The sequence below is a fragment of the Sus scrofa genome, chromosome 13 (assembly GCF_054392235.1).
Source record: "Sus scrofa isolate SSC_HxYL_T2T_F1_AM1 chromosome 13, Sscrofa_HxYL_maternal_Yorkshire_Landrace_v2.0, whole genome shotgun sequence".
Taxonomy (NCBI): domain Eukaryota; kingdom Metazoa; phylum Chordata; class Mammalia; order Artiodactyla; family Suidae; genus Sus; species Sus scrofa.
Genome location: NC_139395.1, coordinates 25437354 through 25460519, shown reverse-complemented (window position 1 = coordinate 25460519; position 23166 = coordinate 25437354). Strand labels below are relative to the sequence as shown.

The 23166-nt window shown below is 42.3% G+C and overlaps 2 protein-coding genes across 3 annotated transcripts in view; one reads left to right on the top strand and one right to left on the bottom strand.

Moving 5' to 3' along the window:
* The window catches only part of NKIRAS1 (NFKB inhibitor interacting Ras like 1), a 28857-nt gene extending 18048 nt beyond the window's left edge, over positions 1–10809 (top strand). For both annotated transcript variants that reach the window (XM_005669298.4, XM_021071422.2), the window contains one exon: positions 10300–10809. In XM_005669298.4, the coding sequence (XP_005669355.1) occupies positions 10300–10542 (243 nt within the window). In that variant the 3' untranslated portion in view covers positions 10543–10809. The remainder of the gene's footprint in view (positions 1–10299) is intronic.
* A 2690-nt stretch (positions 10810–13499) lies between these two features.
* Positions 13500–23166, bottom strand: part of UBE2E1 (ubiquitin conjugating enzyme E2 E1) — a 78938-nt gene continuing 69271 nt past the window's right edge. The window contains exons 4-6 of the mRNA XM_021071421.2: positions 17289–17421; positions 15285–15432; positions 13500–14286 (exon numbers count right to left, since the gene is read on the bottom strand). Coding sequence (XP_020927080.1) covers positions 14189–14286; positions 15285–15432; positions 17289–17421 — 379 coding nt within the window. The 3' untranslated portion in view covers positions 13500–14188. The remainder of the gene's footprint in view (positions 14287–15284; positions 15433–17288; positions 17422–23166) is intronic.

Genomic DNA, 23166 nt, shown 5'->3' with positions numbered 1-23166 from the left:
CAGCTCATGGCAATGCCGGATCCTTAACCCACTGAGCGAGGCCAGGGATTGAACCTGCAACCTCATGGTTCCCAGTCAGATTTGCTAACCACTGAGCCACGACGGGGAACTCCCTTATTTTCAAGTTTGTAGAAAATTAAAAAAAAAAAAAAAAAAAAAAAGTGAAGTTCCTGCTATGGCTCAGCGAGTTAAGAACCTGACATAGTATCTGCGAGGATCTGGGTTGGATCCCTGGTCTCACTTAGTGGGTTAAGGATCTGGCATTGCTGTGGCTGTGGCTTAGGTCAGCAGCTGCAGCTCTGATTCAACCCCTAACCTGGGAACTCCCATATGCTTCAGGTGCAGCCCTGAAAAGATAAAATAAAACAGAAAGAAAATTATTTGTAAAAAGGATGCCACTGAACTCTAGTCTTCAACCATCAAGTTCCAATACCTCAAACATGCCTTTTTTGAGAGTTCCCTGGTGGTCTAGTGGTTAGGACCCAGCACTTTCACTGATGTGGCTTAGGTTCAGTCTCTGGTCTGGGAACTGAGATCCCACATCAAGCCACTGCACACTGTGGCAAAAAAAAAAAAAAAAAAAAAAGCCTTTTTTACATTTTACCACTTTACTAGTTTGGTGCATCCTTACATTACAAAGTTTCTTTATATGAATACAAGCAAGCAGAAATACACATATTCTTTTCTCTTTGTTATACCAGAGGTAGCATATTGTTCTACACGTTGTATTTTTCAGGTACTATATCCTAGAGTCCTTTCCATAGGAGTACTCAACTTCCTTTTTTTTTTTTTCTGTCTTTTTGCCATTTCTTGGGCCCCTTCCGTGGCATATGGAGGTTCCCAGGCTAGGGATCTAATCAGAGCCATAGCCACCAGCCTATGCCAGAGGTACATCAATGCCGGATCTGAGCTGCATCTGCGACCTACACTACAGCTCACGGCAACGCTGGATCCTTAACGCACTGAGCAAGGCCAGGGATCGAACCTGCAACCTCATGGTTCTTAGTCCGATTTGTTAACCACTGAGCCACGATGGGAACTCCTCAGTTTCCTTTTTTTTTTTTTTTTTTTTTCAAAAAAAGAACTGGAGTTCCCATCGTGACATAGTGAAAATGAATCTGGGAGTTCCCATCGTGGCGCAGTGGTTAACAAATCTGACTAGGAACCATGAGGTTTCGGGTTCAGTCCCTGCCCTTGCTCAGTGGGTTAATGATCTGGCATTGCCGTGAACTGTGGTGTAGGTTGCAGACGCGGCTCGGATCCCGTGTTGCTGTGGCTCTGGTGTAGGCTGGCGGCTGCAGCTCTGATTCAACCCCTAGCCTGGGAACCTCCATATGCCGCAGGAGTGGCCCAAGAAATAGCAAAAAGACAAAAAAAAAAAAAAAAAAAAAAAAAAAGAATAAATAAGAAAATGAATCTGGCTAGGATCCATGAAGACACAGGTTCAATCCCTGGACTTCCTCAGTGGGTTAAGGATCCAGCATTGCCATGAGCTGTGGTGTAGGTTGCAGACTCAGTTTGGATCCCACATTGCTGTGGCTACAGCTCCAATTTGACCCCTAGCCTGTGAACCTCCATATGCTATAGGTGCGGTCCTAAAAGAATAAAAAACAAAAGAAAGAACTGATGCATAATTTCATTGTGTGTGTGTATAGATGTGTCACGCTTATTTAACCAGCCTCAAATTGATGGACATTTAGGTTCTCTCCAGTTACTTGATCTTATGAACTATCCCACAGTGAATAATCTTATAGTTATTATTTTGTACGTTTTAGTGTATAGTATAGTAAGATCAATCAGCAGAAATAGGGTTCTTGAGTCAAAGATAAATATATTGCCAAGTTGCCAGTCACAGAAATGGTGTGAAAGTACCTGTTTCTTCAGGCTTGACAACAACATGTGGTTAAATTTTTGGATGTTGTGACTCTTCTGGGTGAAACAATGTTTTTGTAGTTTGGTGTTGCCATAATGAAGTTGAGTATTATTGACTTGTGTTTTTTTTGTTTGTTTTTTATGACCATACCCACGGCATGTGAAGTTCCCAGGCTAGGGGTCGAATCAGAGCTGTAGCTGCCAGCCTATGCCGCAGCCACAGCAATGCAGGATCCGAGCCACATCTGCGACCTATATCATATGTCACAGCAACTCGGGTTCCTTAACCCACTGAGCGAGGCCAGGGATTGAACCCTCATCCTTGTGGATCCTAGTTGGGTTCATTAACCACTGAGCCACAAAGGGAACTCTGACTTGTTTTAAAATGATCACTTTGGATGTTGTGCTGACAGCAGACAGTTGAGGGACAAGGGGAGAAGCAGAGTTGAAACGCTCTTGCCCCTGGAGCACATTAACATTCATCAACTGGAGAATCAGGAGAAACCAGCCAAGGAGCCTGTGAAGTGGCAGATGAAGCAGGAGGAAAACTAAGAGATAAGGGTGTCCCAGAAGGCATGTCGACACTTTAAAAAGTAGGGAGCAGAGTTGCCTGTGGTGCAGCAGGTTAAGGATCTGCTGTTGTCACTGCAGTGGCTTGGTTCGCTGCCATGGTGCAGGTTCATTCCCAGGCCTAGGAATTTCCACATGCTCTGGATGCAGCCAAAAAAAAAAAAAAAAAAAGTAGGGAGTGACCAAACTATGTCAGATGCTGAAGATCAAAACCAAGAAGTAGCCGTGAAGAGATCTCAAGATTCTTGAGATCAGTGTTAGTAAAAGCAGTGAGACAGTCTGTACTGGATATGAGACAGGTGAGTAGAGAAAACAGCTCTTGGAAAGAATTTTGAGTCAAACGGATTTTGAGTTAAAAGGATTTGTTTGTTTTTCAGGTGAGAGATAGCATTACGTTTTGTATGCTAATGGCAATGATTCGTTAGAAGATTAGCGATGCCGGAGGGAGCGGATAATAGTTGGCGTGACGTCCTTGTCCAGGTTAAAGAGGATGGGGACATGTAGGGCTGTTAGATGTGCTGGGGGAAGCTCGTGGAAGTTCTTGAATTGCTTCTGTGTTCTTGCTGCCGTCGTCTGCACCTCGGCTGAGAGGTGAGGGAAGGGAGCGGAAACTTTGGAGGCTGGCGAAGGAGGACCACAGTAGACATGTCCAGTTAGAGAGTGAGCAGAGGACATGTAATTCACTTGCTGGAGAACATCACTTCCCTTGAGGTCTGTGGTTACACGTTGGGACCAGCCAGCAGGGTTGTGTTCTCCAGTCAGTGGTGTAGGCAAAACGTACAGTTAAGTGTTAAATGTAACCAAGGCAGGGAGTGAGTACCATGTGGTCAGGATGTCAACGGGGTGGGCTAAAAGCATCCGAGCCGAGGACACGAGAAGGGCTGGAAGATAGTGATAAGGTTGTAGAGCTCTGGGTTGTGCGTCCTTGTGGTGTTTAGAATTGCTGCAGTGGGGGTGTGGGTAATGAACGAGGAAGAGGTCCGTTCTGGAGTTAAGATCGTAGAGGGGGGAGTTCCCGTCGTGGCGCAGTGGTTAACGAATCCGACTAGGAACCATGAGGTTGCGGGTTCGGTCCCTGCCCTTGCTCAGTGGGTTAACGATCCGGCGTTGCCGTGAGCTGTGGTGTAGGTTGCAGATGCGGCTCGGATCCCGCATTGCTGTGGCTCTGGTGTAGGCCGGTGGCTACAGCTCCAATTCGACCCCTAGCCTGGGAACTTCCATATGCCGCGGGAGCGGCCCAAGAAATGGCAAAAAAAAGACAAAAAAAAAAAAAAGATCTGCTATTGCTACAAGCTATGAGCTGTGGTATAGGTTGTAGATGCAGCTCAGGTCCCATGTTGCTGTGGCTGTGACGTAGGTCAGCAGCTATAGCTCCAGTTTGACCCCTAGTCTGGGAACTTCCATATACTTCAGGTGCGACCCTAAAAAAAAAAAGAAAAAAAAAAAGAAAGATCGTAGAGGGGGCAGGTATAATGGCAGGAATGAAGACGTGTCCCTGGGATCTGGATCGAGGTCTGTAGGATAATTACAGTATCTAGGGGAGTCAAGGAACAGAGGATGAGGTTCCCGGCAGGGTCCGTATGGCCAGTGAAATCACTAGGTGTTGGGATGGAGGCAGTATGTGGGGTGACCACGAACCAAGTCTGGGGTGAGCAACAGCAGGTGGGGGTGGAGGCAGGCAGCAGAGAGCAGAGCAGCAGCCAGCAGCCTCCCGTGTGAGCGGATTGGGGGAAGGGCATTGGAGGTGACCTCAAGATGAGGACACCTTGCCTCCACCACCCACTCAGGCTGCAGGCTGAGCCAGGTCCAGCCCTGTCTCAGTACAGAGATGGGGGGTGTCAAGGGATTTTGTTGATGTCTTGGGGCAAAGTGGAGCAGCTTCTGCAATTAGGGAAGAGAGAGATGAAGGTCAGACTAGGGGATGGACACGTTATCACGGTGAAGAATGCTAGGAGGGCTGGGAGGGACAGTTCCTGCTGAGAAGAATGGAGGATGACGAGATTTGCCAGGAAAACCAGAGCTCTGATGACTGCTTTTCACCTGCCAGGAAGGCAGGGCCTTAACTGGGTCATAGAGAGCTCAACTTAAGGCAGGAACACAGCAACAGCCCAAAGGTAACCTAGGTCAAAGCTGTTCCTAATGATACTCTACCCCCTTTTAAAATTTTATTGAAATATAGTTTATTTACAATGTTAATTTCTGCTATACAGCAAAGCACAGTTATATATTCTTTTTCATATTCTTTTCCATTATGGTTTATCACAAGATATTGAACATAGTTCCCTGTGCTGTACAGTGGGACTTGTTTATCTATGCTACATATAAAATTTTGCATCTGCTAATCCCAAACTCCCAGTCCCTCTTCTCCAAACCCCTCCCCCTTGGCAACCACAAGTCTCATCGCTGATTTGTAAATAACTTCATTTGTGTCATATTTTAGATTCTACATGTGATATGTGATATTTGTCTTTCTCTAACATCACTTAGTATGATAGTCTCTAGGTCCATCTGTGTTGCTCCAGATGGCATTATTTCATTCTTTTTATGGCTGAATAATATTCCATTGCATACATATACTACAACTTCTTGATCCATTCATCTGCTGATGGACATTTAGGTTGTTTCCATGTCTTGGCTATTGTAGATAGTGTTAGGAACACAGGAGTACATATATCTTTTCAACTAGAGTTTTGTCTGGATATATGCCCAGGAGTGGAATTGCTGATCATATGGCATCTCTAGTTTTAGTTTTCTTGAGGAACCTCTATACTGTTTTCCATAGTGGCTGCACCAACTTACATTCTCGTGAACAGCATACAAGGGTTCCCTTGACCCTCTGCAGCATTTTTTTTTTTTTTTTTTAATGGTCTCACCTGTGGCATGTGGAAGTTCCCGGGCTAGGCGTCAAACTGGAGCTGCATCGGCGGACCTACACCACAACTACAGCAACACTGGATCCAGGTCTGCACCTGCGACCTACACCGAAGTATACGGCAGCTGAGCAAGGCCAGGGATCAAATGTGCATCCTCTTGGAGATGTCAGATTCTTAACCCACTGAATGACAACGGGAACTCCCTTATTTGTAGACTTTCTGAATGGCGTTCTGACTGGTAGTTTTGATTTCTCACTCTAGTTTTGATTTGCATTTCTCTAATAATTAAGGATGAGCATCCTTTCATACGCCTGTTGGCCATCTGTATGTGTTCTTTGAAGAAATGTTTATTAAGCCTTCTGCCCATTTTTTGATTGTTTTGTTGTTGTTGAGTAGTATGAGCTGTTTGTATATTTTGGAAATCAATCCCTTTTTGGGCGTATCATTTACAAATATTTTCAGTTCATATCTTTGTTTTGTTTATGGTTTCCTTTGTGGTGCAAAAGCTTGGTTGAGTCCTATTTATTTTTGCTTTTATTTCTATGGCCTTGGTAGACTGACCTAAGAAATGCTGGTATGATTTATGTCAGCATATTTTGCTGATGTTCTCTTCTGGTAGTTTTACTGTGTCATGTCTTGTTTAAGCTATTTGGAGTTTATTATTGTGTATGGTGTGAAGGAGTATTCTAACATCTTTGATTTACATGTAGCTGTCCAGTTTTATCAGCACCATTTGTTAAAGAGACTGTTTTTTTCCCCATTGTATATTCTTGCCTTCTTTATCAATGATTAATTGACTATAGGTGACATATGGATTAATTTCTAGGTCTATCTTGTTTCCTTAATCTATGTTTGTTTTTGTGACAATACCATGCAATTTTGCTTACCTTAGCTTTGTAGTACTGTTTGAAGTCTGGGAGGGTTATTCTTTTTCTTTTTTATTCAACAAAATTCTAGCCACAGCTATCATTCAAGAAAAATAACACAAATTGGAAAGAAGTAAAACTGTCACTCTTTGCAGATGGCATAATACTGGAGAGAATCCCCAAGATGCTACCAAAAAAACCTTTATTAGATCCTGATACATTTGGTAAAGTTGCAGGATACAAAATCTGTTCTATCTCTATACACTAATGACGAAGTATCAGAAAGAAGTTAAGGAAACAGTCCCATTCACCATTATATCAAAAAGAATATACCTAGGAATAAACCTAATGAGGCAAAAAATCTGTAGTCAGAAAACTAAGACACTGATAAAAAATGGTATCATCTTCAAACAGATGAAAAGATACTGTGTTCATGGTTTCCACAAATAGTGTTAAAATGACCATTCTACGCAAGGCAGTCTACAGTGCAATAACTATCAAAATGCCACTAACATTCCAGAACTAGAACAAAGAATTTTTAAATTTTTATGAAAACACAAAAGACCCCAAATAGCCAAAACAATTTTGAGGTAGAACAGACTGGAGTTATGCTGCCAGACTTCAGGCTATACTACAAAGCTACTATAATCAAAACTGTGGTATTTGCACAAAGATACACAGATCAATATAACAAGAGTCCAGAAATAAATCCACACACTACTAGTCAATTAATCTATGACAAAGGAGGTGAGAAGGTACAGTGAAGAAAAGAGTCTCTTCAATAAGTGGTGCTAGGAAGACTGAATAGCCACATATAGAAGAATGAAATTAGAACATTCCCTCATAGCATATACAAAAATAAACTCAAAATGGATTAAAGTCTTAGGGATTGGAAACCACAAAACTCCTTGAAGTGAACATAGGCAGAACAGTCTGACATAAATCATAGCATGACATAAATCATAGCAACATCTTTTTGCATCTGTCTGAACACACCAAAAGGGACCTAATTAAATTTAATAGCTTTTGCGTAGCAAAGGAAACCAGCAACAACATGGGAAGACAATCTACTGACTGGGAGAAAATATTTGCAAATGATACAAACTATAACGGTTCAATGTCCAAAATTCACCAACAGCTCATACAACTCCAAAAGAACAACATGAAGAAAAAATGGGCAGAAGATCTGAATAGGTGTTTTTCATATTTGTGTATCAATTGTAGATTTTTTGTTTGCAGTTATTCTGAAGTTTTGATGAGTCTATATGTATACGGGATTGTTTTAAGTTGTTGGTCTCTCAATTGCAAGTTCATCTCCAGTGTCCTGCATTTGTACCCACCTCTTCTCACAATTTCTGATTTTGGTGGCATAATTGTGCATGGATGATTTTGTATCTTTACTGTATATATATTTTTACTGGTGAGCCTTGTCATTTGTGGGATTTTTTGTTTCCTGTTGCTGTCTTCTGCCTAGAGAAGTTCCTTTATGATTTGTTGTAAGGCTGGTTTAGTGTTGCTGAATTCTCTTAGCTTTTGCTTATCTGTGAAGCTTTTGATTTCTCCTTCAAATCTGAATGAGAGCCTTGCTGGGTAAAATAATCTTGGTTGGAGGTTTTTTCCTTTCATCACATTAAGTACATCATGCCACTCCCTTCTGGCCTGTAGAGTTTCTGCTGAAAAATCTGATGATAACCTTATCCTTCCCATGTACGTTATTTGTTTCTTTTCCCTAGCTGCTTTCAAGATTTTCTTTGTCTTTAATTTTGGTCAGTTTGATTAATATGTCTTGGGGTGTTCCTCCTTGGGTTTATTTTATATAGTACTTGTGCTTCCTGGATTTGAGTGAGTGGTTCCTTTCCCATGTTAGGGAAGCTTTCAGCTATTATTTCTTGGAGTATTTTTTCTGTCCTCTTCTCTCTTTTCCTCTGGCACCCCTATAATATGGAGGTTGGTGTGTTTAACGTAGTCCCAGAGTTCTCTGAGACTCTATTCATTTATTTTCAGTCTTTTTTCTCTTTTCTGTTTTGCATCTGTAATTTCAACTTATCTGTCCTCTACCTCGCTTATTCGTTCTTCTGCCTTCTGTATTCTGCTGTTGGCTGCTTCTAATAAATTTTTAATTTCAGTTATTGTCTTATATCTTGTATCTCTTTGCTCAGTGTTTCCTGTAAATTATTCATCTTTGCCTCCAGTTTATTTCCAATGTCTTGTATCATCTTCAGCATCAATAGTCTAAAGTCTTTTTCCTGGAGGCTGAGAATCTTATGATCACTTAGCTGATTTTCTGGGGTTTTTCCTTTCCCCCTCATCTGAGTTATAGTTCCCTGTCTTTTCATTTTTATAGGTTTTTGGTGTGGTGACCTTTTTACGGATACTAGAGGATACTAGAGTCTCGTAGCCTCTCATACTTCTGGTGTCTGCTCCACTTGTGGCTGAAGTCAGTATGGGGGCTTGCTGTAGATTTCCTGATGGGAGGGGCTGGTGCCTGCCCACTGGTAGGTGGAGCTGATTCTAATCCCTCTGGTGGGTGGGGCTTTGTCTCCGGATGGGATTAGAGGCAGCTGTGTGCCTGGGGGTCTTTAGGCAGCCTGTTTACTGAGGGGCAGGGCTGTGATCCCACAGGGATTGTTGTTTGCCCTGGGGCTTCTCAGCACAGACTGATGGGTGGGGCCAGATTTTCCCAAAATGGCCACCTCCAGAGAAAGGCAGACTGCTGAATACTCCTGAGAGCTTTGCTTCCAGTGTCCTTCCCTCACAATAAGCCATATTCACCCGTTTTCCCAGGATGTCCTCCAAAAACTGCAGTCAGGTTTGACCCAGATTCCTATGGAGACTGCTTTACCCTGGGACCCAGTGCACGTGAGTCTGTATGTACCTTTTAAGAATGGGGTCTCTGTTTCCCTCAGTCCTGTGGAGTTCCTGTGCACAAGCTCCACTGGCCTTCAATGCCAGATGCTCCAGGGGCTCTTTCTCCCAGTGCCAGATCCCCACATGTGAGAGTTTGATGTGGGGCTCAGAACTCTCACTCCTGTAGGCGAGTCTCTGTGAACGAGTTAGTTTCCACAGTCTGTGGGGCTTCCCACCTGGGAGGCTTGGGTTGCTTATATCACATAATCACCCCCCTACCTCTTGATGTGGCCTCCTCTTTGTCTTCTGGAGTAGGATATCTTTTTTAGGGTTTCCGGTCCGTTTGGTTGGAGATTGTTCAGCCTTTAGTTGTGAATTTTGTTGATTTTAGGAGAGAAGTTAAGCTCCAGTTCTTCCGTTCTGCCATCTTAATCCCATCCGGGTTATTCTTTTTCTTTAGGATTGTTTTGGCAATTTTGGGTCTTTTATGGTTCCATATAAATTTTAGGATTACTTGTTTTAGCTCTGTGAAAAATGTCACAGGTAATTTGATTGGGATCACATTCAATCTGTAAATTTAATCAGGTACTTGGCTATGATTAGGAGTCATGTGAACAGAAAGATTCCTGTGCTGGTGGAACTCGGGTCCCAGGAGTGCTGAACACTCACAGCTCTGGAAGTCCTGCTGTTGTATTTTCAAGTATGCATTGCAAATTTCCCAAATAGCAGGTGGAGCCACACTGAAATGCAGCCATTTCAACCAAATCATCTGTACCCTAGATAGTGATTCTTCAAGTCTCCCTGCGTGTGTACCTGAGTTGAGTGACCTCACTTGTGTTAACTTTTAAGTTTCACAGTAAGCACCCCATAGGGCATCTGTCTACTTTTATTTTTTGTTTTTGCTTTTTAGAGCTAGGCCTGCAACATATGGAAGTTCTCAGGCTAGGGGCTGCTTGGAGCAGCAGCTGCCAGCCTATGCCACAGCCACACCAGACCCTTAACCCACTGAGCAAGGCCAGGGATCAAACCTGCATCCTCACGGATAGTAGTCGGGTATGTAACTCACTGAACCACAATGGGAACTCCTGTCTGCAGTTTTAATAAACATGAATTGAGGAAGGAGTGAAGGTAATGTCATACTGTCTTACCATTCAGGTCACATCTGAGTATCAGTTTTGATGAAGCAGTTATTAAATGGCCAATTTTATTTCTTCATTTCACCTAGGAACTAATCTGGCAAAGTGTGATCTTTTTATCCACTTTCCTTTCAGGTGGCAATTGTTGTATTAGGAAACAAAATTGATCTTTCTGAGCAAAGACAGGTGGACGCAGAAGTGGCACAACAGTGGGCCAGGAGCGAGAAGGTGCGGCTGTGGGAGGTGACAGTCACGGACCGGAAAACTCTGATCGAGCCGTTCACTCTGTTAGCCAGCAAACTCTCCCAGCCCCAGAGCAAATCAAGCTTCCCTCTGCCTGGGAGGAAGAACAAAGGGAACTCCAGCTCTGAGAACTAAAAAGTGGAATGTCACAATCATTTGCTGAATAGTGACTGCCTTTAGGTATCTGTGAACAAACATATTTAAAACAGGACATGTCTACCTTTGGTCTTTAGAAAATCCCTAGGGAATTAATTTAATGCACTTTAGCTAATTAAGTTATTATTGCCTGATATGAAATACTATACTAGCATTCTCATTGTTTGAAACTTGTCCCTGAAACCAGCACCTTTGTTACATTTATGTTGAACTTGTCAAAAGAATAAAGTTTGAGTGGTATGCAAATATACTTGAGTAGCTCTCTTTAACCTGTTTCAGAAGCTGTCATTTTGTATAACTAACTGTGGAAACTTAGCTCCAATACAGCTTTGTTTTTTACAAGTTCACGAATTTTTTTTTTTTTGGGGGGGGGGGGTCTTTTTGTCTTTTTAGGGCCACATCTGCAGCTTATGGAGGTTCCCAGGCTAGGGGGTCTAATTGGAGCTAAAGCTGCTGGCCTATGCCACAGCCACAGCAAAACGGGATCTGAGCCACATCTCTGACCTATACCACAGCTCATGTCAATGCCGGGTCTTTAACCCACTGAGCAAGGCCAGGAATCGAACCCACATCCTCATGGATGCTAGCTGGGTTTGTTAACTGCTGAGCCACGACAGGAACGCCAAGTTCACTAATAATCTAACATGTAGGATTATATATTGACATAGATCATGAACAGTAAACAATGTGGACACTAAGTTAAGCTAAATTGTATCTGGTAGAGATCTTGATAAACAATTCAGCTTTGTTCAAATTACATGTAGCATGAATTGAGTAGTAGGTTTCTTTTAGGAACCCACTAAACACTTAAGGACAGTTAAGCATCCATTTTCCACAAGACATACTAACACCTTCTGGAAGATTTTTTTTCCTGCCTGTGTCTGAAGCATGTGCAAATTCCTGGGCCAGGGATCGAACTTGCACTGTAGCAGTGACAACACTGGATCCTTAACCTGCTGTACCACAGAGAACTCCTGGAAAAATTTTCAGGTTAGATATCTGAGTTTGTGCTACGGTTCTCTGAAGATTTTGGCAGGATTTGAGTAATGGGGCTAACTGTATTTAAGCAGGTTGATAATGTTTTAACTAATTTTAAAAGTAGGATGCAAGCTACTTAGCAGTTTCAACTGTGGAAGCAGTTAACTATTGGTTTTAAATATAAAATATGAGATAAACTGTCCCACCAAGAAAGGTTAAAAAAAATCTGGTAAATAGTAGTATCTCAAATACTTTTTATGGCAAGGTTCAGTAAATTTAAACTCAATTGGCTCAGTTCAGTGAGTTCAAGCCAAGAACCACTTGCATATAAAAGATATAAAACTTACATAGTGGCAGTACTAGTTGATTTATAGTAATTTAAAATTTCTGTTTCTCTTGTGGCTCAGCTGGTTAAGGATCTGGTGGTGTTACTGCAGTGGCTTGGGTTTGATCCCTGGCCTAAGAACATCCCCATGCCGAGGGTGTGACCACAAAATAAAATTTCTCATCACAGGTACATTTTTTAGTTAAAAAAAAAAAAAGTCACTCAGAAGATATGGTTAAGTCATCCCCTGCTTTCACCCAGTTACTGAGTATTTATCTTTTAGGTTTTTAACATGGATAGTTTTACAATTATTAGAAAATAATAGACTAGATCTTGCAGTCTGCTCCTCTACTGAATGCAGCCTAGACCATATTCTTTTTATTAATTAATTTTAGGGCCCCACCTGAAGCATATGGAGGTTTCCAGGCTAGGGGTCAAATTGGAGCTGTAGCCACCAGTCACAGCAACACCAGATCCAAGCCACATCTGTGACCTACACCACAGCGACAGCAACGCCAGATCTGAGCCAGGTCTTCAACCTACACCACAGCTCATGGAACACTGGGTCCTTAACCCAATGAGTGAGGCCAGGGATCGAAGTTGTGTCCTCACAGATGCTAGTCAGATTCATTTCCACTGAGCCACGACGGGAATGCCCATATTCTATTTTTTTGCTTTTTAGGGCTGCACCGGCATCATATGGAGGTTCCCAGGTAGGAGTCTCATCAGAGCTACAAGCTGCCAGCCTACACCACAGCCACAGCAAGGCCAGACCCGAGTCACGTCTGTGACTTACACCACAGCTCACCTCATGGCCAGATCCTTAACCCACTGAGCAAGGCCAGGGATCTAACCTGCAACCTCACGGTTCCTGGTCGGATTCGTTTCTGCTGCACCATGACGGCAACTCCTCCCATATTCTTTTTAAATGCTCAGTGAATGTGTATGCACCCTCACACTGGCCTGGGGTGAGTGGACAGGCATATACATGGAGCTACTGCCTGAATGCCCTCTGATGGGGCTGTAGTACTTCTCCAAGAGAACTCACTTCCTGTGTACTACCACCACAGCATCTGCACACTGGAAAATGCTTTTAAAAAGATGCAATAGAACTCTGTCTTTGAAAGACAGTGAGTTAGATTATTAAACTTCTTCTAAGACACCTCAAAATCTACCCTGCAGGGCTACTGGATAAACTAAGAGTACCAATCCTAACACAGGTGCTGGATAAACAGTACCAGAGTATTCAGTCTGCATTACCTCTCTATTGCTTTAGTAGCAAAGACCTATCAAGAAGAAAAACTACAGGAGTTCCCGTTGTGGTGCAGTGATAACGGACCCGACTAGTATCCATGAGGATGCAGGTTCCATCCCTGGCCTTGCTCAGTGGGTTAAGGATCCGGCATTGCAGTGAGCTGCGGGAGGTTGAAGATGCAGCTTGGATCTGGCCTTGCTGTGGCTGTGGTGCAGGATGGCGGCTATAGCTCTGATTTGACCCCTAACCTGGTAACTTCCATGTGTTGCAGATGTGGCCATAAAAAGCAAAAAAAAAAAAAAAAAAAAAAAAAAAAAAAAAAAGAAAAAGAAAGTACAAAGTAAGAAATAGAAAGTAAAAGAAGACAGTGTTAGGTGGTCGTTTTAATATTGTTTATTAGCACAGTAACAAATGCAGACTTAAGTAGTCCACAACATATAACCAATCCACTGGGCAACTCCTAGTCCACGCCTTACAGTTAACAGCTTAAGGTATTTTACTACAGGTTTTACAGGTCCTGATTCAAACCTCTACCTTTTCACAATAAAGTAGATTGGCATATAAAATAAAATATATAACTACTCATTTCCTACGTGGTGTCTTAGAGTTACACGTCCATTTTCTATATATGAGATGACAGTCTCTAAAAGCTGTTAAATATCAACGTTCCCTTACAAGAAGGGAAAACAGATTCCAATTTTTTTTAAACAAAAACGTGTGTAGTCTTGAAGGACTTTACATAAATGGCCCTGTGTGTGTAACCTGTAAAAAATTAAGCTGTTTTTAAATTTACAGACTACAAGCAACTGAACCCAAATATCTATTCTCTGTATTGCATTTCAGCTAATATTGCAGAACTAATGACAGTTTTAAAAGTTGCTATTACCAATTCTGTCTACTGTAGCAAGATACCTTAAGTTACAACAAAATCTTAGGAAATAAAACTGAATAATATCTGTTATAGAAATACCCTACTCTTTACCAACTCCCACCCTCCCCCACCCCTTCAAAATCATAAGCAGCTCTCTGTGACAGACAAATAATGTAAAGAATTGTGAAAACCCAATTTATGTAGCGTATCTCTTGGTCCACTGTCTGGCCATTCTGTCATGTTCTGCTCTGTTGGTCATATACTGAGTGGCAATACTTCCCACCAAGGGGTCGGCTGGAAGAAAAGAATGTAGATTACTTTGAAGAAAGAGCAAGAACACTTTAAGTTTTAGCAAATAAGTTAGCGACATGCTCGGGAAGAAATGTAAAAGCAGTTGTGATCAAACCACTCCATTCTGGATAGTTTTCCTTCTAGACTTTAAAAACCAGCATGTGGGGAGAAAAAAGCACACAAAAAAGCCCAGCATGTGTGCAGGGGGCTATCCTAATCCAAACAGAGTGTACACGCTTCAGCACTGGTCTGGGTTCATCTCCTTACCTCACTCCATTTCGTGTGCAACAATGACTCCCCAACCTGCACCCCCACACTGGAGGGTTTTTGCTCTTACATGTTAGGGTACGGAATGTTCGAGGCCCTAGACTACGGTGAACATCAGCTGTATTCACGTGACCTTTTGCTGAATGGCATCAATTATGACACTGAATACTGCGATGTCCTCAAGGCTATTGCAATACAACACTAGCTACCTCTATGCTATTTGCCTAGAAAGGGCCAAACTTTCACTAAGTTTAGTATTTCTCTGAAAACTCAACAGAATTTTAATAATTTATATTTGGTTTATCTAGGGGAAAAAGTTTTAGTAAGAGGAAATTAAGCCTCCCTGCCACTCTGCCCCCCGCCCCCACCTCCCACTGTCTAAGTTTATAGCAGAGAAAAAATCTCAGAACTGACCGCCACTTTAGTGAGCAGCTATCGACTCACAGGCAGTGGTGAGGCTACTGGGGCAGGTAACTCAACATTTCCAAGTATGCGGTTGTTTTAAGAGAACTCTTTGGGAAACAGGCAAAAGAGGGGGGAGGAGAGTGAAAGACTGAAAATGTTAAAACCTAACATTATAGGTCTTATATTAAGTCCTCAGCTTAGACTGAACTCTGGATTACACATTCCTTTGAAAACCAACCAGGTTTTGTCCTTTGAAAGCTTGTACAAAAATAAAATCTGAACTTTTTCTTGAGGAGGAGTAAAATAAGGTAAAGAATTATTAACCTTACCAGGATTACAGTCTGTAAGAAGTGAGCAGATAGAAAGAAGAACTTTAGAGATGGTGAGGGCTGGGCTCCAATTATCTTTCAATATGTCCAAGCAAATAACTCCTTGACTGTTAATATTACAGTGATAGATTCTTGTCCGAAATGTAACCTAAAATATAAGGCACTGTTAAATAAAATTTAAACAGCCAGCAACGTAACTTTTTACTAAATTACCTTTTCAGTTTAAATTGCCCTGATTAAAACTTCTAAAGAAATACACGCTTAATTTTTAAAAAAGTAAACACAGTTAACAGTTTAACTAATTAAGGCTGATAAGAAACAAGTTAGAGACTTTTTTCCTTTTTTTTCTTTTTAGGGCTGCACCTGCGTGGCATATGGAAGTTCTCAGGCTAGGGGTTGAATCAGAGCTGTGGCCACTGGCCTACACCACAGCCACAGCAACGTGGGATCTGAGCCATGTCTTGAGAGCTACAGCGCGAGGCAATGCCGGATCCCTGGCCCACTAAAGCAAGGCCAGAGATTGAACCTGCATCCTTATGGATACTAGCAGGGTTTGTTTCTGCTGAGCCACAACAGAGACTATTAAAATTGAGATTACCAAGTGTGCATTGATAACACTCTCAGGGATTTTCAATTTCATTTAAAAATAATATCCATCAACAAAAGGCAAGGTAACTTCAGTATTTCTGGATTTCATCTTTAGCGGTTTTAATGTTTTAAATATCTTCCTAATGCTTCCAGTTTGAATAGCTAATTGTTTGCTGACCTCTAGTGTTAGCTGGTAGTACTACATGGCTCCAAAGCAAGCTTTAAAGTCATAATCCAAAAGAAGAACAACCCAGTGGGTCCATAAAGACAAAGTGCTTAGCAAACAATGATCACATACCCTAAAAGCTGAAATATCCACTTGAAGAGGTGTTTCTTCTTTTTCTCACCTTTAAATCAGACCATGCAGCTATCTTGCCTGACTCAAAGCACAGAATTCACTCTACTGGCATCTCCACAGGTGAGGAACCAGAAATGGTAAGGACCACAGACAGCAATGGGCAAATCAACATAAAGGCACATGAGCCTGGGTTATTTCGTATGGTCTTCCAACTGTTATTTGTGATACACTGAATCATTCCAAAGTAAAAGTAACCTAAAACATTACCACTTTTTAAAAAATGGCAGACTTTTAATCACTTCTTGCAGCTGCCACTTCACCTTTATTCAGGGGTACCCTATCCCCAAGAGGAGGTTTTCCTTCTGACTGTGAGAATCACAGTGTGCTGCAGAAGAGTGACTGGAGCAGTCCCCTCCTAACCTAGATGAGAAACTCAAAGCTGGGTAAGGATTTCATGAGACAGGAAAATGATGAGGAACAGAATCCAAGGCTTTGTCTGCCAGGAGTTTCTGATTCTCTATTTTAGTGCATGGATATTCTGACAACATTTTCATCTGTTCAAAAAATGTCTTTTGCAAAGGAAAGGGGATTATTTGTGGGTTGCTGACTATGAGCAGGATTTTAAACAAAGCACTTAGTCTTAATGGTCTCTGCCAAATGAGGCAAAGTCAACCCAAAGAAGCGTTTTGTGTATGTTCAAATGTATTTAGAGATTTGTCAAGAGATAAGAGAACTTGGGAGTTCCTGTCGTGGCTCATGGGTAATGAACCCAACTAAAATCCATGAGGATGCCAGTGTAATCCCTGCCCTTGCTCAGTAGGTTAAGGATCCAGCATTGCCGTGACCTTGTGGTGTAAGTTGCAGACACAGCTTGGATCTGGCGTTGCTGTGACAGTGGCGTAGGCTGGCAGCTGCAGCTCCAATTAGACCCCTAGCCTGGGAACCTCCATTTGCTGCAAATGCAGCCCTAAAACAACAAAAATAAGTAAATAAATGAATGAATGAATGAGAGAGATAACAGAATTCTACTTTTTTGTGATTAAAAACAATTTTAAAAGCTTCAATTATCTTTCATGGGAATATGTAAATTTTAGCATAAATCATGGGGAATTTCTTACCTTTGGAGGCTTGAAGGGATACTCTGGTGTAAAAGTGATATCAAGGAAGAATACACCACCCTCATACACGGACCCTGGAGGCCCTAGAATGGTTGATCTCCATTCATAGATGTTATCGCCTTTGGGGCCAGCACTGTGAAGTAATATATCAGAAGATGAGCAGGTGGTGGCACATCCCAATTTTTACAGTGTTATCCCCCAAAGAGGAAAAGTTTGCCTCTCCCTTTTTGTTTAATGTGTGGATTCTCTCCAAAAAACAGAAGTTATCTTTCAGACACACCCTGATGCAGGACTCTAACAACCCATCAGCCTCAGATCAAAGATGTGTTAAAAGAAGGCAAAAACCACAGACTACGTAGCTGTGAAGAAGCAAGAAACCCCTAAATTTTCAAACCCTTGCCTTGATATAATAAAATGCAAACAAATACCTAAAAAAAAAAGAGAAGCACCTCTCAGCACACAGAATTATAGTAAGTTAGCAACAAAATTTTCCTCACAGCTATATTACTTCTGATGACCACATTAAGCACCAAAGCTTCATCTCTGACCCACTGACTGGGGTTCTCCCTTGTTGTTTCTCTGTGATCTTACCCTAAAAGGAGTCCAAGAGATTGCAGTTCTCTTTACTGTATAAACCATGTTGGGTGGGGGAAGAAGAAGGATGACAAGTGACAGGTTTCATATCAACATATATATCATATATGTTTCTTTTTAGGGCCACACCTGCAGCTTATGGAAGTTCCCAGGCTAGAGGTTAAATCAGAGCTGCAGCTGCTGGCCTACCCCACAGCCACAACAAAGCCAGATCCGAGCCGCGCCTGCAACCTACGCCACAGCTTACAGCCAATGCCAGATCCTCAACCCACTGAGTGAGGCCAGGGATCAAACCCGCATCCTCACAGACACTATGTCAGGTTTTTAACCCCTGAGCCACAACAGGAACTCCTCATTTCAGCATATCTTAGGTTCTCTACATGTTACAGTTGGGATGTTAACCCATCCCTTACCTGCTACCTAGCTGTTACTTTATGCTGTAATGGCCACAATACCCTTCCCCAAAGCATTGTGCTGGCTTATAGAGTGTTCTCTAGTCAACCCCACATTAATAAACAAAAATGTAAAAAATACTTATTCTCTAACTCCATGACCTGTGAAAGCTTAACACACCAGTCCACACAAGTGTTGTACTCTGGGAGAGTTAGGGCCCAAACTGGTCAAGAAGCAGAAAGAACTGAAACACTGATTTGAGCACTTACTAACTATTCACTCAAACCAGCCATCTCACAGGAATGTCTGAGAATCAATATAATGGCATGTGTGTGTGTGCGCGCGCACACGCATGCGATGACTACTTCTGAGGAACAACACAGGAATCTCTTAAGAGGTCTGATCACCACGGTTACCAAGCATCTTCCTAGTCCCACTGGCTCTATTTGGTCCCTTATATCTCCATGTGGTTGAGTATTCCCAAGAACTATTAAGAACATGCTTTACAATGGACATGTGGAAAAATAGATTGTTTATGTTTCAGGAGTTCCCTTGTGGCTCAGTGGGTTAAGGACCAAGCGTTGTCACTGCTGTGTCTCGGGTCATATGCCATAGGTAAGGCCATGTAACAACAGCAGTAACAACAACAACATCTTTATTAACTCTTACTAAGTCACACTTACATGCACGGACCATCTTCGAGTTAAAAAAAAGAAAGACTGCCTGTGATTTTGCACGACATCTGCCCCCGATTTCCACAAGGCTGGGATGTCAGGAGAGCGCTTAATCAGCCTTACCCCTCTACAAACCTGCAGTGAGCGACCCCTCCAAGTGAAAGGGCACCACCCGGATGACTGCTTCACATCATGAGATCAAAACCGGCCCCCAGGGCCTCCTCAGTTTCCTGCCCATGTCTGCATCCAGCATGTCCTTGGGCAGAAGTCTGCAGCTCCTGGCTGATCCAGCTCTGACCCTGTTTACCAGATGGAGGTAACTGAGCGGCCTAAGTGGATGAAGACAGCACTAACACAGACGCTGCAGGTGGAAAGACCAACAGTGTCTCTGGCTAGTGTGCCAACACCTCAGACCTAAAAGCAAAAGGCTATCATTCACTCTAACCTCTTTTTTTCTTTTTTTTTTAAACAGATGAGGAACCAAGGCCAAGGGACAAAGCCAGGCCATCTAAAACACCAGGGCATCAGTAGCCATACTGTTTTCCTCACAGGCAGCTTGGTGATGCTGAGAGACCCAGAAAAAAACAGTAGTCAAGTCGGTCTAACCCTAGTGGTGACATGTGCGTGTGGGCCCAATTCTGCTGGCCCCTTAGCGTAAAAAAAAAAACAAATACAAAGAACAAACGTTTAACAACATGCCATGATAAGCAGATTTTATGGATTGTACAAAAAATTGGTGGCTTTCAAATTTCATCATCAAAATAATCTATGGGGAGTTCCCGTCATGGCGCAGTGGTTAACGAATCCGACTAGGAACCATGAGGTTGCAGGTTCGATCCCTGCCCTTGCTCAGTGGGTTAACGATCCGGTGTTGCCGTGAGCTGTGGTATAGGTTGCAGACGCGGCTCGGATCCCGCGTTGCTGTGGCTCTGGCGTAGGCTGGTGGCTACAGCTCCGATTCAACCCCTAGCCTGGGAACCTCCATATGCCGTGGGAGCGGCCCAGGAAATGGCAAAAAGACAAAAAAAAAAAAAAAAAAAAAAAAAAAAAAAAAAATCTATGGAACTTTAAAAAGCAAAGCTTCTTGGAGTTCCCGTCGTGGCGCAGTGGTTAACGAATCCGACTAGGAACCATGAGGTTGCGGGTTCGGTCCCTGCCCTTGCTCAGTGGGTTAAGGATCCGGCGTTGCCGTGAGCTGTGGTGTAGGTTGCAGACGCGGCTCGGATCCCGCGTTGCTGTGGCTCTGGCGTAGGCCGGTGGCTACAGCTCCGATTGGACCCCTAGCCTGGGAACCTTCATATGCCGCGGAAGCGGCCCAAGAGATAGCAACAACAGCAACAACAACAAAAAGACAAAAAGATCAAAAAAAAAAAGCAAAGCTTCTTGACCTTACATCCTAGGCTTACGGAATATAGAATATCTAGAAGGGCCCAAGAATCTACACATTTAAAAAACTCTGGTGATCTTTAGGCAGGTGGTCTGCATTTGGGAACCACCTGTACAGGTCACTAGGAGTAGGACAACCAGTTCAGAACATGAACTCTAACATTTTACAGCTTGTCACCCGTGATATAACTAGAAATCCAAATCAAGATTGCTACTTGTTTGAATTAGTTTTTGGTTTGGGTGTAAATTTTTCTGAAGTTCAGAAAAAAGTATGGAGAAAAGAGTTCAAGAATCAGGTACAATATAATACTTCAAAAATGCAGAATGAAGGTGGGTTATAATAAGTGAAATAATGTCAAGTGCAGTTGTAATCATAAAGCATAAAACAGGAGCTTTGGCAAAGACTCAACAGCATAGATTTCTAACCTGTGGATCCTTAGAAATTACTGTGAAGGTCTGAGAGTCCACCAGAAAGACCAAGCAAGGCTACCTCAACAAAAACTTTAGGTACTCATTTTAAGGCTGTCATTGGATGAATTCACATAGCTCTCTGTCATATGTATTTTCGTAATCACAGAATAAAACAAAAATTATGATCAGGGGCCTGCGGAACTTTTGCCTTTTCAATTCTCACTGGCTCTACTGGTCACAGTGTTGGGGTGGAAGAGGAAGGCAAAAATTTACAGCTATCAGAAGCCACTGTCAAAGAGGATCTTTACATGTAACATCTGCAAGCACCCCTCACTTCTCTACAAGACCACTGACTGGGGTAACCTCAGTTCAGGGTGTGTCCCCTCCCTTTTGGTTTCACAGAAGAAATATAACTCCAATTTTAAACGGTGGTTGAAGCATACTACTCAGTCTAAGTCATTCCAAGGTATGGAAAGTTCTGAACTGGGAGATGGAGGGGGGTTGAATATAAGGTATTAAGAAAAGATGGGACCAAAATACATACATATATATATATATATATATATATATATATATATATATATATACATACTCCTATTTGAAGATACTGGAACCCAGCTGTGATAGGAAGGGTGGCCTGCTGACCAAGAGGCACTCCGGAGGCCAAGGCCTCTCCCCTCTGCTGGCCTTCTCCTACAATCCTAGAGACCCATCTTCTTGCCAGTGACCACTGGACAGGGCAGCTGCAGTGCTTATGTCTCATTAATACTATCTTGGGAATTATACAAAGCAAAGAGCTATCAACAAGTATAACTTTGGCTTAATACATACGGTTCTAAATAGAAGTTGAGCAGTATAAAATAAATAAGTCATTTAAAGGTATAATCCTAAGACATTAATAAAACTAATTTTTAAAACCTGTCATTAGAGCAGTTTTATTACTACTAGAATCTGAGGTGTACTCCGGATTAACTTCAACATTTCCAAGATAACCACATAAGCCAATTCTATAAGCTTCATTTTGTTTTGTTTTAAAATCATGTTTTTCTCAGGCATCCCCTATTCCCATCCTCAATATTAATTTACTACACACTATTCTATCCTTCCATTTCAACCGTCAGAAATCAAAGTTGCATTTCAAATTCAAAAGGTATCACTGATTTCTCACTAAGAACACCCTGAAAGCAAGGCAAAAATAATAAGTTTTAAAAAATATTTCTGATTAATTTCTTCCTTCCTTTTTTTTTTTTTTTTCTTCTTTTTGCTTTTTAGGGCCACACCCGAGGCCTATGGATGTCCCCAGGCTAGGAGTCAAATTGGAGCTGTAGCCACTGGCCTACACCACAGCCACAGCATCTCGGGATCCAAGCTGAGTCTGAGACTTACACTACAGCTCATGGAAATGCCAGATCCTTAACCCACTGAGCAAGGCCAGGGATGCTAGTTAGATTTGTTAACTGCTGAGCCTGATCAATTAAAAAAAAATTTTTTTTTAACAGGGGAAGATGATCCTTGCTTATAAAACAAAGAAAACCATTTTAGCATAATCCTAAAAAGCTTAGTTATCTGGTCTAAGTGAGGGATGAGAGGCTGGGAAGATAAACAAATATGCCACAAACAAGCATCTGGGTGGCAGCAGGAAGGTAAAATGGAAAAAAGGGCAGATTATCAAGTGTGACAGCATATTCCAAAAAAGGGTTGAGCTCAGGATCAACTGAATTAGAAACTCAGTTCTTGGGGGTTTGGGATGGAAATGCTATAAAACTGGGTTGTGATGATCGTTGTACAACTATAAATGTAATAAAATTCATTGAAAAAAATTTTTAAAAAAAGCAGCTCAGTTCTTCCCATCTAAAAAATCCCAAACAATATCTGATATTATCCCACAGCCCCCAAAATAAAAAGCTGCATGAAAATAAAGACTGGCACTTGGAGTATACTTCATTATCCCAGGAAACCAGATGTGGCACACAGGTGATCGGCTAGTCCCTGTCTTTATTTTCTCCCTCCTCTTTGTAGAACCATCATGATAAGGCAAACTGGCTGCTTATATCAAGTGTATCACTCGTATCACAAAATCCCCCAAACACCCACCACCTTTCAACAGAAGCCTTAGAGCAGTGGTTCTCAATCGGGGATGATGTCACCTCCAAGGAGGCATTCTGCAATGCTGCAACAAGGACAGAGGGTGCTCCCGGCACCTCGTAGATGGAGGACATGGGTGTAGGACATGTAGCCAGGGACGCGGCTACATACCCTACAATGCACCAGACAGGCCCCACAGCAAAGAGTTCTCTTGGCCCAAATGTTAACGGTGCCGAAGGTGAGACTCCTTCCTAAGAGAAAAATCTGCTCTAAGTTAAATTAGTAAAGAGAAAAGCTTCGGTGTGAATCCCTACTGTCAGACTCCAGTGCCCATC